The sequence below is a fragment of the Pseudorasbora parva genome, chromosome 20 (assembly GCF_024679245.1).
Source record: "Pseudorasbora parva isolate DD20220531a chromosome 20, ASM2467924v1, whole genome shotgun sequence".
NCBI lineage: Eukaryota > Metazoa > Chordata > Actinopteri > Cypriniformes > Gobionidae > Pseudorasbora > Pseudorasbora parva.
The window spans coordinates 8,240,981-8,258,236 of record NC_090191.1 but is presented as its reverse complement, the minus strand read 5'-3'; the positions used below and the strand labels follow the sequence as shown (position 1 = coordinate 8,258,236).

At 36.2% G+C, this 17,256-nt stretch overlaps 2 protein-coding genes across 6 annotated transcripts in view; one reads left to right on the top strand and one right to left on the bottom strand.

Moving 5' to 3' along the window:
* The window catches only part of LOC137049384 (THAP domain-containing protein 5-like), a 163,647-nt gene extending 161,097 nt beyond the window's left edge, over window positions 1-2,550 (bottom strand). The window contains exon 1 of the mRNA XM_067427936.1: window positions 2,455-2,550. Within this exon, the coding sequence (XP_067284037.1) occupies window positions 2,455-2,517 (63 nt within the window). The 5' untranslated portion in view covers window positions 2,518-2,550. The remainder of the gene's footprint in view (window positions 1-2,454) is intronic.
* LOC137049350 (oocyte zinc finger protein XlCOF6-like) lies at window positions 156-17,041 on the top strand. Of its 5 annotated transcripts, none has more exons than XM_067427881.1 (4): window positions 156-324; window positions 1,800-1,906; window positions 10,233-11,081; window positions 14,657-14,766. In XM_067427881.1, exons 2-3 carry the CDS (start codon window positions 1,819-1,821, stop codon window positions 11,078-11,080), a joined length of 936 nt encoding a protein of 311 aa, XP_067283982.1. In that variant the 5' UTR covers window positions 156-324; window positions 1,800-1,818; the 3' UTR covers window position 11,081; window positions 14,657-14,766. The 5 variants fall into 5 exon arrangements, with proteins under 5 accessions (XP_067283982.1, XP_067283983.1, XP_067283985.1 ...); XM_067427882.1 differs by lacking the exon at window positions 14,657-14,766 and adding an exon at window positions 14,132-14,180; XM_067427884.1 differs by lacking the exons at window positions 156-324; window positions 1,800-1,906; window positions 10,233-11,081 and adding an exon at window positions 11,906-12,814 and having other exon boundaries at window positions 14,657-17,041.
* The last annotated feature ends 215 nt before the right edge of the window (window positions 17,042-17,256 follow it).

The following is a 17,256-nucleotide window of genomic DNA, read 5'->3' as shown; positions in this document are numbered from 1 at the left end:
CACATCATTACATGTACATTAAAAGATCCTCTAGTGGACGGCATCTTAACTAAAGTGGATTATTTACAGAATTAGTTATTCAGTATTATCTTCTGCTGGGTTCCAGGCCCTGTTGAACTTTTAGGAAATTAACGAGCTGATGCAGCTGCAAAGGAAGCTTTAATAAGGAAGTAAATTAATGTAAAATTCCTGCCTCAGATATTAGACCGATTATTAATGATTAATTATTAAATAATAAACATTAAATAATGGGACTTTTATTTGTGTGTTCGTGTGACGTCATAAGCCTGCGCTGCTGCTCTGTTGTGATTCGGATGAAGAAAGGTTTGTGTTTTTAACCATTTAAAGTGTTTACATTTTATGCAGACCCTTCTTATAACTGTATAGGTTTTCCTTGAACTGTAAAACGAGTGCTTTTGAACATTGTAATACTTTATCTAACACGTTATTTTTGTGAGTAAACCTCATCCATACATTAACAGTAACATGCGTCTCATCTCGCTCCTATATGTCAGTTAAATAAACAACATTTTACTTGTGTTAATTATTTAAGACTACCTATTTATTTTGTTGTTTATTTAGTATTTTATATATCGACTTACTATCACGCGAAATGAGTCATGTTCCTTCATTTGGTGATGAAACAGAGAGTGAAAGTAAAACCTGAGCAGCTTTTGACTTCTTTCACTGAATTTACAGTGCATTAATTATCTCAGACACGACGACCAGAATCTACCTCAACATTTGCTGATAGTCTTGATTCATTGCCTTAATATCCTTAATTGTGCCCTGTAGAAGTCAAGTTTTTAAAGTCAGTGTTTGATATAAAGCTGCATTTGATTTTCATGAATGACTGGTTATTGTGCTATTTGGGATTATCAAAGACTGTTATTTTATAATTAATAATCATATTATTAATAATGATTTGTTATGGTAGTTTTATTTAAATGTTTTGATATTTTGTGTTATGGAAACAGAACAAAATGCTGACCAGTAATGGTGGTGTTTTCATCTCAAACAAGTAGAATGATGTCGGTTGTATAAAAAGCTCTTTTGACAATTTGTGATTTTAAATCAATTTGAAGTGGGATGTCTTTTTTGTGTGTGGTCTTTTTAAAAATAATTTTCATTAGACACTTTAATCATCACATGCATGTGTCTGTGTTGATTATGTGGTGATGTTGAAATTAAGTGTAGGCCTTAATATTAATTTAATAATAGCTATAATAATAATAATAATAATAATAATAATAATAATAATATATTTTATTTGTAAAGCCCTTTTCATAGTTAAAAACAATCCCAAAGTGCTACACATAAACAAATAAAACAAAATTAATAACCAGAAAGAACACTTAAAAAGCAAAAAGTAAAAAATGCTTGTTTAAAAAGAAAGGTTTTTAGTTCTTTCTTAAAAAAGTCTATGGCTTGATGAGCCCTCAGGTTTTCTGGAAGGGCAAAGGCCTTTCTATATTGTCAAAGGCGTCAGCTATTGGTGATTATCTCTGACTATTGTCGATACACAATATGTGTTTATATTTTTATGCAAACAAGCAGGCCTATAGAATGTGTGTAATTTATGAGGAAAAACTGTAAATAATAAATTGGCTTCATAGCAGATTGCTTAGGGGGGTGTTTCATTTAAACACATTTCAACGGTTCTGCCAGTAGTGGGTGTGCAACATAAAAATGACGAACATCCAAGTGAATGAGACGGAGGGAAGTTAGCAAGGGAAGGCATCAAGAGATTAAGTTTGCATTTATTTATTTTCTCTGTTAATTGTTCTCATCTTAAACAGGAAAAACAACACTATTATAATGATGGCGTTTATTAAAGAGGAGAGTGAAGACATGACGATTGAAGAAACATTGAGAGTGAAAGATGAAGAAACTGAGGAACAAACAGGTTGGTTTCATTCTCAAAGCTGAACTTTATTCCTTTATTACTCCTTATTCAAATATCCAGCTTTACAGAAATAAGTAATATTATAGAAGAGTATCATTATTAAAGGGGTACTTCAGCGCTGGGAAGATGAACCTGTATTTAAACTGGGTCATCAATGCAGTAGAAATGTGAAATTATTTTTGAATTTGGTGCCTTCTAGACTGAGAAAAGTCAGAAAATGTATTTTTGTCCCATGGGGATGAAAGACTACAATTCCCAGAATGCTTTGCTGCCCTGTGAGGCCATTCCCAAAGCCACCAACTTGATTACTGTGACTGAGTTGAAGACACTACAATTAAAAACTGAACGTGTCTGTTCAATATAATGAGTGAGTCACCGCGCGAGTATCACCGCACTGAGCACTAACTGCACGAGTGATGAGAGCTGAGGTAATCGCGACTACACTCGCGGCATACATTCACAACGCGAGTTCAGTCTGGCGTGTTTCAGTTCATGCCTTTGCCAGCTTAACTTTCATAGAAATTAATTTGAGAAGTTAAAAGACTTACATTGCACACCATAGCTCCGTTTAAATGAGTGCCTGTAGCTGAGCTGTGAGTGTGATCTCCCATCCCCCATGCGCGGATTCAAAACATGCGGAAATGGCTCCCTCTGCTGGCTGTAGTCTTTAGCCTTTGGGCAAACATTCTTCCTATGATGCAAAAATTGTCAATTTGCATCATAGGAGGAATTTTTCCAGAAATAAAATGCATAAATCTCTTGTCTCAGGGAGATATGAGGGGGAAAGCACAATCATTTGAATATACTCCAGGGTTTCTACTGATACAAAGCCATATGCTAATCGCTGAAGTAACCCTTTAAACTTTAATTTGACATGGACAGGGTCACTAGTGTGGTCCTACCAGACTCCCATACATTTAATTTGTACAGAGAGTCTGGCCACTCTCCATTGACAAGCATTAACTTTCTTGTCATAATGAATGGCTAATGGTGTGTCATTATGTATGTCATCTCAAAACTAGTGCACAGCATCAACATCATCATTCTCAGCCACTCCCCCTGTTGGCTGATTGGACGAGTTAAATTTTGTTTGTAGGAGGACGGAGCCAGGACACCTCATGTAGACAGACATGTTAAGATCACATGACCAGACATGATTATGACATTATTCATTAAATTAGGAAAAATAATACAGAACTTCTCGAGACAAAATAATTATCTTGGGAAAGGATGTCACTATTGTTTATTTTTTGTAATCGCATAATAATTGGTTGTTTATTTTGACGATTAGTGGCGGAATCAGATTTTTTTTGTGGTAATAAAAATAGACCTAGACTTGAAGGGTTAGTTCACCCAAAAATGAAAATGATTTCATGCAGAGCTCTACGCTCACTTTTTTCTTAAGGAGCACAGTCAAATATTTAGTAGCACATTCTAGTCCATTAAACACATTCCAATTATAACTTTCCTATTACAGGGCGATATGTGTCCTTTTAAATGAATGTCCTGGGGGCATTTTTACCATTATAAGAGTAATGTTTTTTAATCTTATTAAATGTATGCATCATCTGTCAATTTCTTAAATTAAAATAGAAAGGTTGTTTTTAAACTGTTAATTTAAAGAATAATTTCGGTTAAAACAATTAGACACAATCAGACTGTTTCCAATCAAATGAGATCATCATCAAAAGATCTGTCTTTGCACAGCAGAAGTGGCACAGAAGCTCAATCTGAAGTGAGATTTAGACACATTTACATAGTGTTTAGGTTTATTTAAGGTTTGACAAGGCAGGATATTGCAGCACAAAACCCTGAAATGTGTCAAACATAACATATACTCAGAAACAACCATTATACATAGTTAAAAACAAGCTAAAAATCCCAAAATTACATAATTCTGACATAATATTATCATTAACTTCTGAGAGTACAGCACAAATACACACTCAAAAAAGCAGTTGTATGAATTTTGTATTATGAATGTTTTACAAATAAGTTTTTAAATTTTAAAATATGTACAAATTAAACTTTAAAAGTGTAATATTTTAAATAAAAAGTCCATGCAAAGTATAAATATGAAAATAAAACCGCCAGTAGGTGGCGGCAAGTCATTCAGTCAATATTTCAAAACACAAGATTCATTTGAATCAAATCACTTGGAGATGCGAATCAGTTCTGGCGTGACTTAGATTTTCACAAATAGACAGTGTTGTGGCTAAAACGTTGTTAGTTAATATCAACTTGTCTAGTGGATTTTTGTACACGATCAGTATCACACATGCAATCATGCCAATACTCATGCGGATGATCTGAAAACGCAGATAAACAAGTAAGCTGCAATATCTCAGTCTCCATTTGAGATGTTTTGCTTAAAGGGTGTCATTTAGTCTGTCTGTGTTCTGTCAGGAAGGTCAGGACTCCCGAGCTGAACTGTTGTGTGCTGTGAGCTGCTGAAATAAGCCAATCAGAGCAGAGCTCAATATTAATATTCAAGACCCTTCCAAATAAGGCAAAAACAGAGCATTACATCCTAGGGACAATTTCTAGGGTTGTAAATGGACCTGTACAACTGTATTTGGACAATATTTGCCCTTAAATAAGCCACATACCCTCTATGTAGATATCAGAGAACAATTTTACATAATGTTTCAAATCATTCTGGGGCACCTTTAAAATCAATACGTTAATGATTTCTCTCTCATCCACCCGCAAATATTATTTTATTTTTTTCCGCTTTAATACTACACTGTAAAACATTATTTAGAAAAAAAGTTACCTGGTTGCCTTAATTTTGAGTTCATTGAAATTAAAATTTTGAGTTAATACAATGAACATTTTTTGAGATTCGACAACCTTTATTAAAATATTATTAAAAGATTTTGTAAGCATATTGGGTAATTGTGTGTTTTATTTCTGATGATGCAGTGAAACATGCCAAATAATGCTCTTTTTCATGATTTATAAAACATTTTATGTTGTTCAGATACAAAAATATTTTGAGTTTCTATTTATTAAACAAATTTCCTTCATTGTATCAATTCAAATTTTCAATTTCAATAAACTCTAAATTTTAGGGCAACCAGGTTACTTACTTTTTTAAGTTAAACCAACAAAAAACAAACATAAATCAATGTCTAAAAGGTATGTTAAAAGATACATTACAACTTTCCAAAATCTGTATCATGTCTCATGCAATTGTTGCTTATATTTAAATATACATTTAAATAATTTTAACATTCACTATTACAGTAATGTAGTACCAACCGACAACCATGTATATTTACAGAATTAGTTGAGAGGTTTTTTTTCCTGATTTTTTTTTTTGCATTGTACTGCAATATTGAATCTATTCGGAATCGAATCGTGAAATTTGTGTGAATACCCAGCCCTAATACTAATCATATTTCAAGGAATTCAAAACCATCATGGCGAACAGCACTTATCTGTGTCTCAGCTGAAGGAAATAAGCCGTTATTTATTGGCTTTAATATATCGGGCAACATTCTTTAGCCGATATCGATTACATTAAAAATGTACCAATATGGTGGCCGATCTATTGTGCATCCCTAATTATTATTATGCTTTTTGAGCCTTTAACATTTTCTTTTCACATTTCACAAAATTTTCAAAATCAGAGTCGCTTGCCATTGCTGCATATATCATCTTTAGTTGTACATATTTGTATAACCCTTGATACGTGTATTCTTCTCATCGACCTAAAGAACTTTCCTACTGATAATTATCAGATCACACCAACAATAAGTGTTTGAGGCTTTGTATATTTGGGTTCCTTGATGCTCTTAGCATATTTAAAATTTCATGAAATTCAGCACAAAGAGTTGTCGGCCATTAGTTGTAGGAAAAAGCTAAGACATGGACGTTGAGCCAGTGGCTCTGTAGGACCTCCTCTTTTTGACTGAAGTACTAAAGTTTAACCTGTTGCAGGGACGGCAATGTCAGACCTGAAGGGCCACTGTCCTGCAGAGTTTAATTCCATCCCTGATCAAACTCTTCAACCTGGAATTTTTAAGCAACCATGAAGACTTTGGTTAGTATGTTCAGGTGTGTTTGATTAGGGATTGAGCTAGATGTCAACCAATCATGTTTCAAAAGAGGCGACTCAACATAGACCTCATTACTGTCGGTCACTGAAGCCCTGCAAATTGTGAAAGCTGATTCCAAATCATCAGTTCTCATCGTCCTTGATCTGTCTCCTGCCTTTGTTACAGTGAATCATCAGATTCTTATCCTCTCATCACTGGGCATCACAGGGATTCCACTCCACTGGTTTGAGTCCTATCTCACAGGTAGGTTTTTCAAGGTTGCCTTGAGAGGGGAGGTATCCAAAGCACATCAGCTGACCACAGGTGTTCTTCAGGGCTCAGTTCTTGGACCTCTCCTCTTCTCTATTTACACTACATCACTGGGACCCATCATACAGGCTTATCTTACCACTGCTATGCTGATGACACAATATACCTCTCATTTCAACCAGATGATCCGACAGTACATGCACAAATCTTGAGCTGTCTAGCGAACCACTCTACATGGATGAAAGAACATCATCTGCAGCTAAAACTGGCAAAGACTGAGTTTCTCGTCTTCCCTGCCAATCTGACTACAACACGATTTCACCCTCCATCAAAGTCGTTCAGAATTCTTCGAGTATTTTTTGATGACCAGTTATCCTACAGAGACCACATTTCAATGATAGCTCGGATATGCAGGTTTGCACTGCACAACATCAGGAGGATCAGACCGTTCCTTAAAGAGCATGCAACATAGCTTCTCGTCCAGGCCCTGGTCATTTCTAGGCTTGACTACTGCAATGTGCTTCTGGCAGGACTTCCATTGTATGCTTCAAATGATTCAGAACGCAACAGCATTTCTTGTCTTCAATGAACCAAAAGAGCATGTCACACCTCTCTTCATCTCTCTCCACTGGTTACCACTCGCTGCTCACATCAAGTCCAAGGCTTTGGCTCTTGTTTACAGACCAACCACAAGCTCAGCATCCGCATACTTCTACTTGCTCCTACGAATCTACACTGGGGATGCGGCGGCTCCGATACTAACATTTTTGCCAAATTTACAGAATCTGATATTGTGCAAATCATATTCTATCCATAGTTTAATGTGAGGTGCAGATGAATTTTTAAGTTATTACATTTGCGTGAATGCTTCCCTCAGCCGAGGCTGTCAGTCTTTTTCCATTCAGTTTTCAAACTGTCGTGTTCGGTTACGACAGTCAACATGATGAAACCCTCTCCAAGATCATTCAATGTTCCCATTATCATAATTGATCTGTAGTTTAAAGGTAAATGGTGTTGCATAAAAGGACTTTGTCTTGCTGAAGTTTATTGCGGGTTCTAATGCATGTTACTTACTCCCAGCGTGTCTGTTAGATCACACACAACACTTGAGTAGAGCGTGCTATAATTGTTCTGTGCTATAAATTTGAAAGAAATGTCTTCTAATATATATTTATATTGATTTGCTTTTCATGAATACATGACATTAGTCATGAATGGGTTAGCCTGACTCCTGTTCATTTTAAATGTCTACTAGTAAAACTTAATGCACTTGTGCACAATTATTAAATAAATAATTTGCTACAATTTGTGTCTGTTTGTAATTTTATTTTACAAAGTTAAGAAGATAATGTTTAAGTCAAGCCTGCCTGATACCTTTTCACAAAAGAATGAACCTAGTCTCTTCCACACAGGGAGGCATGGGCTGTTTATAAGGTAATTCAGTACTTTTTTATTTTAGTATTGGATTGGTGATCGGTATCAACCGATAATGAATCCCAGATATCAGTATCGGAGGCAAAAAATGCTAATTGGAGCATCCCTAGTCTGCACCCCCCACCAAAAGCCTTCGCTCAGCTAAGCTAATCAACGGCTCATGGTTCCATCACAGAGAGGCATGAATTCCCTTTCCAGAACATTTTCATTCACTGTTCCTTGCTGGTGGAACAATCTACCCACTAAAGGCCAACCGATAAAGGATTTTTAAGGCTGATACCAATACAAATATTTGGTTATATTTTAAAAATCCGATATTCCGATATATCGTCTGATATATATATATATATATATATATATATATATATATATATATATATATATATATATATATATATATATATATATATATATATATATATATATATATATAAATGAAAACCTAGAAAGGCGTAAAAAAATGATTTCCCTTACATTAGTTATTTGTAGTTATTCATGATCCCTCAGCCTCTCCAAAATAACATGATAATGCAATAAAAAACAAACTTGTTTTATTATCACAACAGAAGAGGAACAAAATATAAATAAAAGTTCTGGGGCCTGTACCATGATGGTAGTTTAACAAACTCAGGGTTACAGGATTAGTTTTGAGTTGACAAAACCAAACCAATCTATTCTGGCTTTGTTGGTCCCATGATGCTGATCATCAGCTCGCTCTGTCAAGTCAGGCTTTGATCCTGAGTTCAGGAGTTTAGCTGTGACATCAGCAGTGAACAGCCAATCACACGCTGTGGATCAGCGAAACTGAGATTCATTTCTCTCTTCTGCAGATTATTACATGATTGAAAAATATTAAGAATTTAAAAAAAAAATTACACAGCAAGAAGAAAAGAGCTGTCTATGAAAGAGGACAACTAAAGAAACAATATTATATGTCAATACAAGTTAGTTTAGTTGATAAAGAAAATTGAACATTTAAGCTCAGTAAACTTCTTTTTTTAAATAGCTTTATTTATTGATTTTAATCATATTTGTATGACTTTATGTAGGCTATTTATATTAATGTTAACAAAGTGCCTATTAATGATTGATTAGCTAAAATGATAAATGTGTAATTAAGTAAGGGTATAATAATTACATAAATTATATCTAAATCATAAAAAATTATTATTTTTATAAATAAGCATGGGTAAAAGCCAGACGCTTTAGTCTTTAAAAACATTTGCTATGTAGTGACCTTTAATTTGAAGTAGAAACAGGGGGAGTGACTTTATTGCATCAGAGGTGTGTCAATTTACTCACAGCTGATTGGCCCAATTTCAGATTGAGATCTCTTATCCAGAACATAACCTGCCCTGGAGCAGGTTAGCCGTGGAGTGTAAGTTACTATGGCGATGAACACAGCTAAAAGCCAAACCACTTTAATGGTACCTAAAACCCAGGATTAGCACAAACTAAGCTTAAACTTATCTGGATAACCTGCTAAACCAGCTTCATGGTACAGGCCCCTGATAAATAAAATGTATAAAAATCCAAACTTAAGATATGAAAAAATGTCCTTTGGACAAAAACACAGTAACAAAAACAAAACAAAAATCTAAGTTACCAATATTAATTACAATGTCAACTTGCTTATCCCTTTACATGCACTCTTTTAATTCTATCCATCAAGCTACAACAAAACATTTTAATCATCATTTGCTGCCTACCTTCTAAAATCTACTATTAGTGATACAGTAAATCCACGAAGTCAGCAACGCACTTTTGTTTACTCCTCACAAGCCTAACTTACAATTTACAATGCAGCTAGGGACTGGAACTACAAATATGCCCGTTATAAATACAGTAATTATTACTTTATTTAGGCAGAATAAGTTTGTTGTATTTTCCAAGCGTATTAATGTCAGCGATCTTCCACTGATAGCCATGACATTAGCTAGCTTTGTGGTTAGCGATCTATGATAAGCCATAATTTAGAACTGGACAACGTCAAACTCCAAAATAATGTAAAACATACTTTTTATATAACGGGAGGGAGAGATGATGTGTCTCATGCTGTCAAACTATTAAAGAAATACATCTTATTTAGTTATACTGACAGTCAACTATACTGTAAACAACCTAACTCAATTACTAGCAGTGAAACTGGACTTGGCAGTCACAAATTTTGTCATGCTTATTTTGGTTAAGAGAACTGATGTGGATGTTCTTTTAATTGTAATTCAGGCAATGAATGTCTCGTGACAGTTGCCAACTTACCACTTCATGGATGAATTCAGTTGTGAATGCAGCGCACAGCATAGTGTATATATTTATCTCCTCAAACCGGACAACTTTCAAAATAACGTGGATGTGGCTATTGTTTTAGGGTCATATCGCAATCAGTTGGCCTTGTTTATTTACCCACTTAAATGGATCTGCCCACCATGTGATGCTGGGGCCAGATTGCTTGAGACTTTTATTGCTCCTTACAGCTATATTGATGGTTCTAATACTTCAAATGTCTTAATGTTTTGATATCTGTTGCTTTGTGCAATTAAACTGGGCCTAACATGAATTTGTTCTTTTTTTTGCCTTAGAGCTAATAGCACTGAAAGAGGAGAGCCAAGATCTGAATGAAACAGAAGAGAAAGATCAGTATAAAAAAGATGATTTCACAACTGGAGAAAAATCTATGTGTTGCTCACAGACTGAAAAGACTTTACCAAAAAGAGCTAAAAAGACTGCAAATAGAAGTCATTTCACGTGCCAACAGTGTGGAAGGCGTTTCACTCAAAAAGGAAGTCTTAAAATTCACATGAGAATTCACACTGGAGAGAAGCCTTACACATGTCAACAGTGTGGAAACAGCTTCACACAGAAAGGAACATATTTAAACCACATGATGGTTCACACTGAAGAGAGCCCTTACACCTGCAAACTGTGTGGAAAAACCTTGAATCAAAAAGGAAATCTTAAGACTCACATGAGAATTCACACTGGAGAGAAACCTTTCAAATGTGATCAGTGTGGAAAATGTTTCGCACGTAAGGACAGCCTTAGTAGCCACGTGAGGATTCATGTAAAAGACAGCTGTTTTATATGCCATCAGTGTGGAATGAGTTTCACAGACATGAAACACCTTAAGACACACGTAATAACTCACGCCGGAGAGAAGCCTTACATGTGCCATCACTGTGGAATGAGTTGCACAAACAACACAAACCTTAAAGTCCACATGAGAGTTCACACGGGAGAGAAGCCTTTCAGCTGCCAACAGTGTGGAAAGACCTACTCACGGAAAGAAAGTCTTAAGACTCACATGAGAAGTCACACTGGAGAGAAGCCTTACTCCTGCCCTCAGTGTGGGAAGAGATTTACACATAGAGGAACCCGTTATCGTCACATGAAAGTCCACACTGGAGGGAAGCATTTCACGTATCTTTAGTGTGAGAAGAAATTCATACATCAAATACAATGAACAAAATTATAAACGCACTTTTGTTTTTGTCCCCATTTTTCATGAGCTGAACTCAAAGATCTAAGACTATGTACAAAAAATGACTGTTCCTCTCAAATATTGTTCACAAATCTGTCTAAATCTGTGTTAGTGAGCACTCCATCCACCTCACAGGTGTGACATATCAAGATGCTGATTAGACAGCATGATTATTGCACAGGTGTGCTGGCCACAATGAAAAGCCACTCTAAAATGTGCAGTTTTATCACACAGCACAATACCACATATGTCGCCAGTTTTGAGGGAGCATGTAATAGGCATGCTGACTGCAGGAATGTCCACCAGAGCTGTTGACTGTGAACTGAATGTTCATTTCTCTACCATTAGCCGTCACCAGACATTTCAGAGAATTTGGCAGTTTATCCAACCGGCCTCACAACCGCAGGCCAAGTGTAACCACACCAGCCCAGGACCTCCACATTCAGGATCTTCACCTCCAAGATCGTCTGAGACCAGCCACCCGGACAGCTACTGCAACAATTGGTTTGCCTAACCAAAGAATTTCTGCACAAATTGTCAGCAACCGTCTCTGGGAAGCTCGTATGCATGCTCGTCGTCCTTATCGGGGTCTTGACCTAACTGAAGTTCATTGTTGTAACCGACTTGAGTGGGCAAATGCTCATATTTGATTGCGTCTGGCACTGGAAAGGTGTTCTCTTCATGGATGAATCCCGGTTTTCACTGTACGAGGCATGTGGTATGGCATCATATGGGTAAGCGGTTCGCTGATGTCAATGTTGTGGATTGAGCGTGTTCCAGTTCCTGCTAATAGCCAGGAACTTCGCACAGCCATTGAAGAGGAGTGGACTAACATTTCACAGGCCACAATTTAACAGCGCATTTGTGAAGTCAGGCACTTATGTTGAATGAGAAGGCCTGGCTCACAGTCTCCGCTCTAATTCATTCCAAATGTGTCCTACCGGGATGAGGTCACGACTCTGAGCAGGCCAGTCAAGTTCCTCCTCACCAAATGCATTCCTCCATGTCTTTTGGACCTTGATTTGTGCATTGTTGCGCAGTAATATTGGAACAGAAAGGGGCCATCCTCAAACTGTTCCCATAAAGTTGTAGCATGAAATTGTCCAAAATGTCTTGGTATACTGAAGCATTTAGAGTTCCTTTGTCTGGAGTTAATGGGTCAAGCCCGAACCCTGAAAAACAACCCCATACCATAATCCCCCCTCCACCAAACTTTACTCATGGCACAATGCAGTCAGGCAAGTACTGTTCTCCTGTCAACGGCCAAACCCAGATTCATTCATTGGACTGGCAGAAAGAGAAGTGTGATTGGTCACTCCAGAGAAAGTGTCTCCACTGCTCTACAGTCCAGGGGTGGCGTGCTTTACACCAATGCATCCCACACTTTGCATTGCACTTGGTGATTGTAAGGCTTGGATGCAGCTGCTCTGCAATGGAAACCCATTCCATGAAGCTCTCTACAGACTGTTCTTGAGTTTATCTGAAGGCCACACAAAGTTTGGAGGTCTTTAGTTATTGACTCTACTGAAAGTTGGTGACTTCTGCGCACTGTGCACCTCGGCATGCGCTGACCCCGCTCTGTGATTTTATGTGGCCTACCACTTTGTGGCTGAGTTGCTGTTGTTCCTAATTGCTTCCACCTTGTTATAATACCACCAACAGTTGACTGTGGAATATTTTGTGGTGAGGAAATTTCACAAAGTCTTATTGCACAGGTGAATCCACTGAGCTCCTGAGCGACCCATTATTTCACACGTTTCATGGAAGTGATTGGAACACCTGAATTCAATGATTTGGAGTAGTTGTCCCAATACTTTTGGCAATATTGTGTACTTTTAATATTGACCTTGCAATAATGCAGGTTACCAGATTGTCCAGCATTTTGAAGATTTCCTGTCTCTTGAGACAAAGACTGTTTTATTCCTTTTAGCCCTTGACACAGGAGTACATGTGTTCTTGCATGGATTTCTTATTCAGTCATACTGAATACTGAGCTTTATATAAAGACTATTTAAAGGATGTGTACATAGTCTAGACCTTATTTGGAGAGGTCACTAGTTTAAATATCTGTGATGAGTACACAGACATTAGATGCTGCTTTGACCATCTCAAGAGGTTATCAAATCACTAGAACCATTGCTGATGTTGCTTCGATTAAAGAACTCTTTGACATTTGTACTTTATTAAATACTTCTATAGAATATTTGTAGAATACGTGTGCTGCTAGAGATATTAATTGTAACAATAAATAAGGTTTTTTTTTTTTTTTTTTTTTTAATAACAAAGATTGCCTCCTGGGGTATTGATTTAAGTCATTGAGCAAGAAAAGACAGCAAAGAAGTCTTCTGTTTGAATTGTAATTTCACAATCAAATTTTGCCATTTTAGTATAAATCTTTAAAAAAAAATATTTTATGAAAACACTTCAAAACGATACAAAAGAACAAAAACAATTCTTTATTTGGGGAGCAGGTGTGAATTGTGTCCAAATAGGTTATAAGTAATACAACACTGACTCTCATTCACAATTTATGAACTCATACATTCTTATTTCTTTTTTCATCCCATTTTTTCACTTTTTTTAATTTAATACAAGGATTATCTGGTAAAAATAGACATATAGTAAATTTCTATGCACTTCTGTGATTGTAGACAGCAGAGTGTGAGCAGGACTTTTATTTTGGTCTGGATGTATGTTTGCAAACTACATGCTTTGTTCTGCATTAATGTCAAGAGAAGAAATTAAACCCAGTACATATAATACAAGTAACCTGAAAAAACAAAAACAAAAATGAGCACAGAGAATTTTCGGCTAGGAGTAGTAGCACATTCTGGAACAACAAACGCTGCAGCAAACCCTTGCAAGATGAGAAAAATTAGATAACCAAATAACTATAAGTGTTATGTTATAAACATTTGTTCTTTAATATTTCTTTAGCATTTTTAAGAGGCAGGTTAAAAAATAAAGTTTTTATGACAATGCTAATTATTCCCTTTGAAGGTTATTGGAGACTGAAAAAAAGAAGAAATTAATAAATGTATCAGTATCGGTGAATAGCAGAAAAAATATATATAATACTCAGTCTTTTAAAAAATGGTATCAGTGCATTCCTAGTTTTTACAATACAATTTTTTTTTTTTTTTACTTTGCTCATGTTATTCTTTTTTAATTAAATTCACAGCACTGTTCTCCGACCATGTAAAAGATTCTTTAAAACTAAAATTTGGCCTTCGTACTAGATGTAATGCGCTTTTCAACATTTTTTTTGTTGGGTTGGTAACAGTGTACTCAGAAACAAATTTGTTAACTGTCTTTATTAATAAACTAGCAATGAGCAGAAAATGTAGACAATGGGTCACCAAGGCTCAATACATATCCACTTAATTTTCCCACTTTGTGCCGTAGTGCTTGAGCCTGTTATTGTTGCTTACAGCTATATTGTTGGTTTTTATGCCTCAAATGTTTTGATGACTATTGTTTTGTGCCATTAAACTGAGGGTAACATATATTTTTTATTTGCTGTAGACCTGATGGTGCTGAAAGAGGAGAGTCAAGATCTGAATGAACCAGAAGAGAAAGATCAGTATGAGAAACACCATGGTTTCATAATTGAAGATACAGCTTTTATTTGCTTACAGACTGAAAAGACTTCCTCACAAAAAAGTGCTCAAAAGATAGAAACTAGAAGTAATTTCATCTGTGAACTGTGTGGAAAGAGTTTTAAAAAAAATGGAAACCTTAAAGTCCACATGAGAATTCACACTGGAGAGAAACCTTACATCTGCCAACAGTGTGGAAAGAGTTTTGATCAACAAGGAAACCTTAGAGTCCACATGAGAGTTCACACTGGAGAGAAGCCATTCACATGTAATCAGTGTGGGAAGAGTTTCACACATAAAGGAACCCTTTATGCTCACATGGGTGTTCATACTGGAGACAGCACTTACACCTGCAAACTGTGTGGAAAAACTTTGAATCGAAAAGGAAATCTTAAAGCTCACATGAGAGTTCACACTGGGGAGAAGCCTTTCTTATGTGGTCAGTGTGGAAAATGTTTTGCACGTAAAGAAACCCTTACTCAGCACATGAAAATTCACTTAAGAGCAAACTTTATATGTCATCAGTGTGGAATGAGTTTCACAGAGCGGAAATGCCTTAAGAGCCATGTAAAAACTCACATTGGGCAAAAGCCTTTTATGTGCCATCACTGTGGAATGAGTTGCAAAAACACAGGCAATCTCAAGACTCACATGAGAGTTCACACCGGAGAGAAGCCTTACACCTGCCAACAGTGTGGAAAGAGCTTCCCGCGAAAAGAAAGTCTTAAGAGTCATATGAGACTTCACACCGGAGAGAAGCCGTACTCCTGCTCTCAGTGTGGGAAGAGATTCACACATAAAGGAACCCGTTATACCCACATGAGAACTCACCAGAGAGAGGCATTTCCCTTATCTATAGTGTGAGAAGACTTTCACAAAACAAATTGATCTGAGAAGTCATTTGCAAACTAAATTGCTGTATTTTACTCTATTTCAGAACATTTGATGTTTTGTTTTGATTTTCTTTGAATTTATTATGTAATTTGCATTTTGCTGACCAATAATTAATTATTACATTAAAAGTATTTTGACTTATCTGTGAAATTATTCACTCATATAACTCAAGGTTAGTAATGGACTAAAGTCCAGTTTTGAGTGGAGCACAGGGCACGCCAACTGAGACTTTAGAGCTTCAGCGATCACTCCAAGTACACTGATTCAAGTGTACTTGGACTGTACAGGCTAAAGGGGAAACTTCTGTTTAGGACAACTGAATGTTATTTGACCATCCTAAATGGGGTGAGCCTTGCCTCTGTTTATTGTAATGTTACTCTAGATCAGTGTTTCTCAAGCTTTTTTGGGCCAGCGCCCCCTTACCCATTCTCTAGGTCCTCTACCGCCCCCATCAAATAAAATGTAGTCCAATCGTCTTCCCTGAATTTGAATGCTGATTATTATTATGCTTAATTTTCTTATGCTTGATAATTAATTTATTATAGGTTATATACACTATTTAAATGTTTGGGTCAGTAAAAATGACCTTTTTTTGTTTTGTTTTTAAGAAAGTGATACTTTCATTCAGCGAGGATTCCTTAAATTGATTCAACAATAAATTTAATAAATTGATTTACGAAGCTTTTAAGTATTTTTTGGAGATTTTTTCAGTGCTGTAGCCTTTGGCAAAGTTGAGGTTCCTTTAAAATCCTAACTGACACACCCTGCTCCCCCGATGGTTAAAAAGAGAATCTGTTCGATTATATCCATAGTGGAATTTTTATAGATAAGTTTTCAGTTTGTTCTTCCTTTCCTAATACTCTTGCACAATAATAATTATACCTTAGTTTCTTATTTTCACTGGCATGTCTCGGTGTTGAACACTGGTGCATCTTTAAACCTACATTCAGTATGAGTAAAATACTTAAAGGAACTGTATGTAAGAAATGTATTTCAATTAATCATAAAATGGCACTGATATGTCATTAGACATATTGAAATTCTGTTAAATTTCAAATACTTTTATCACGGACAACAGTAGTCCGGCCAGGATATTGTCATTTAAAAGTTGTTGTTGCAGCCCTCAACTGATGTTGATGTTGACATGTTGTGTTTTGGCCTGAAACTCCACCCTCCACCAATCGACCAATCACGAAGTCAGTAGTGTTTCGCATCCGCGTTGTCAGCTCTGCTCTAGTAACCACGGCTGCAGCTACAAACGTTCCTGCTGGATCCTGTAGCCTATATGGCAACCACGAGTCATGGGAGAGGGGGAGAGGGGATACATCTGCAGTACCAGTTTTGGCCACAATCTTACATACACTACCTTTAAGTACTAAGACTTTTACTCAATTCGTATTGGAATTGATGACTTGTAACCTGCAATTGTATTTTTCTCTGTAAAGAAATCTGTACTTTTACCAAGTGGTGTTTTCAGGTACTCTTTACACCTGTATTTGATCAAATAAATGCAGCCTTGGTGAGCAGAAGAGACTTCTTTCAAAAACGTTTTTTTCTTTTCTTTTTTTTTTTTTTTTAAATCTTACTGACCTCAAACTTGCAGTATTGTATTTTATAGTTTTTATTTATAAT

What these genes read in the sequence shown, in the direction of transcription:
- LOC137049350 (XM_067427881.1), top strand. Translation starts at nt 1,819, where the DNA reads ATGATGGCGTTTATTAAAGAGGAGAGTGAAGACATGACGATTGAAGAA. An exon ending in AGAAACTGAGGAACAAACAG is followed by an intron (nt 1,907 to 10,232) that starts GTTGGTTTCATT and finishes TTTTTGCCTTAG; the next exon opens with AGCTAATAGCACTGAAAGAG.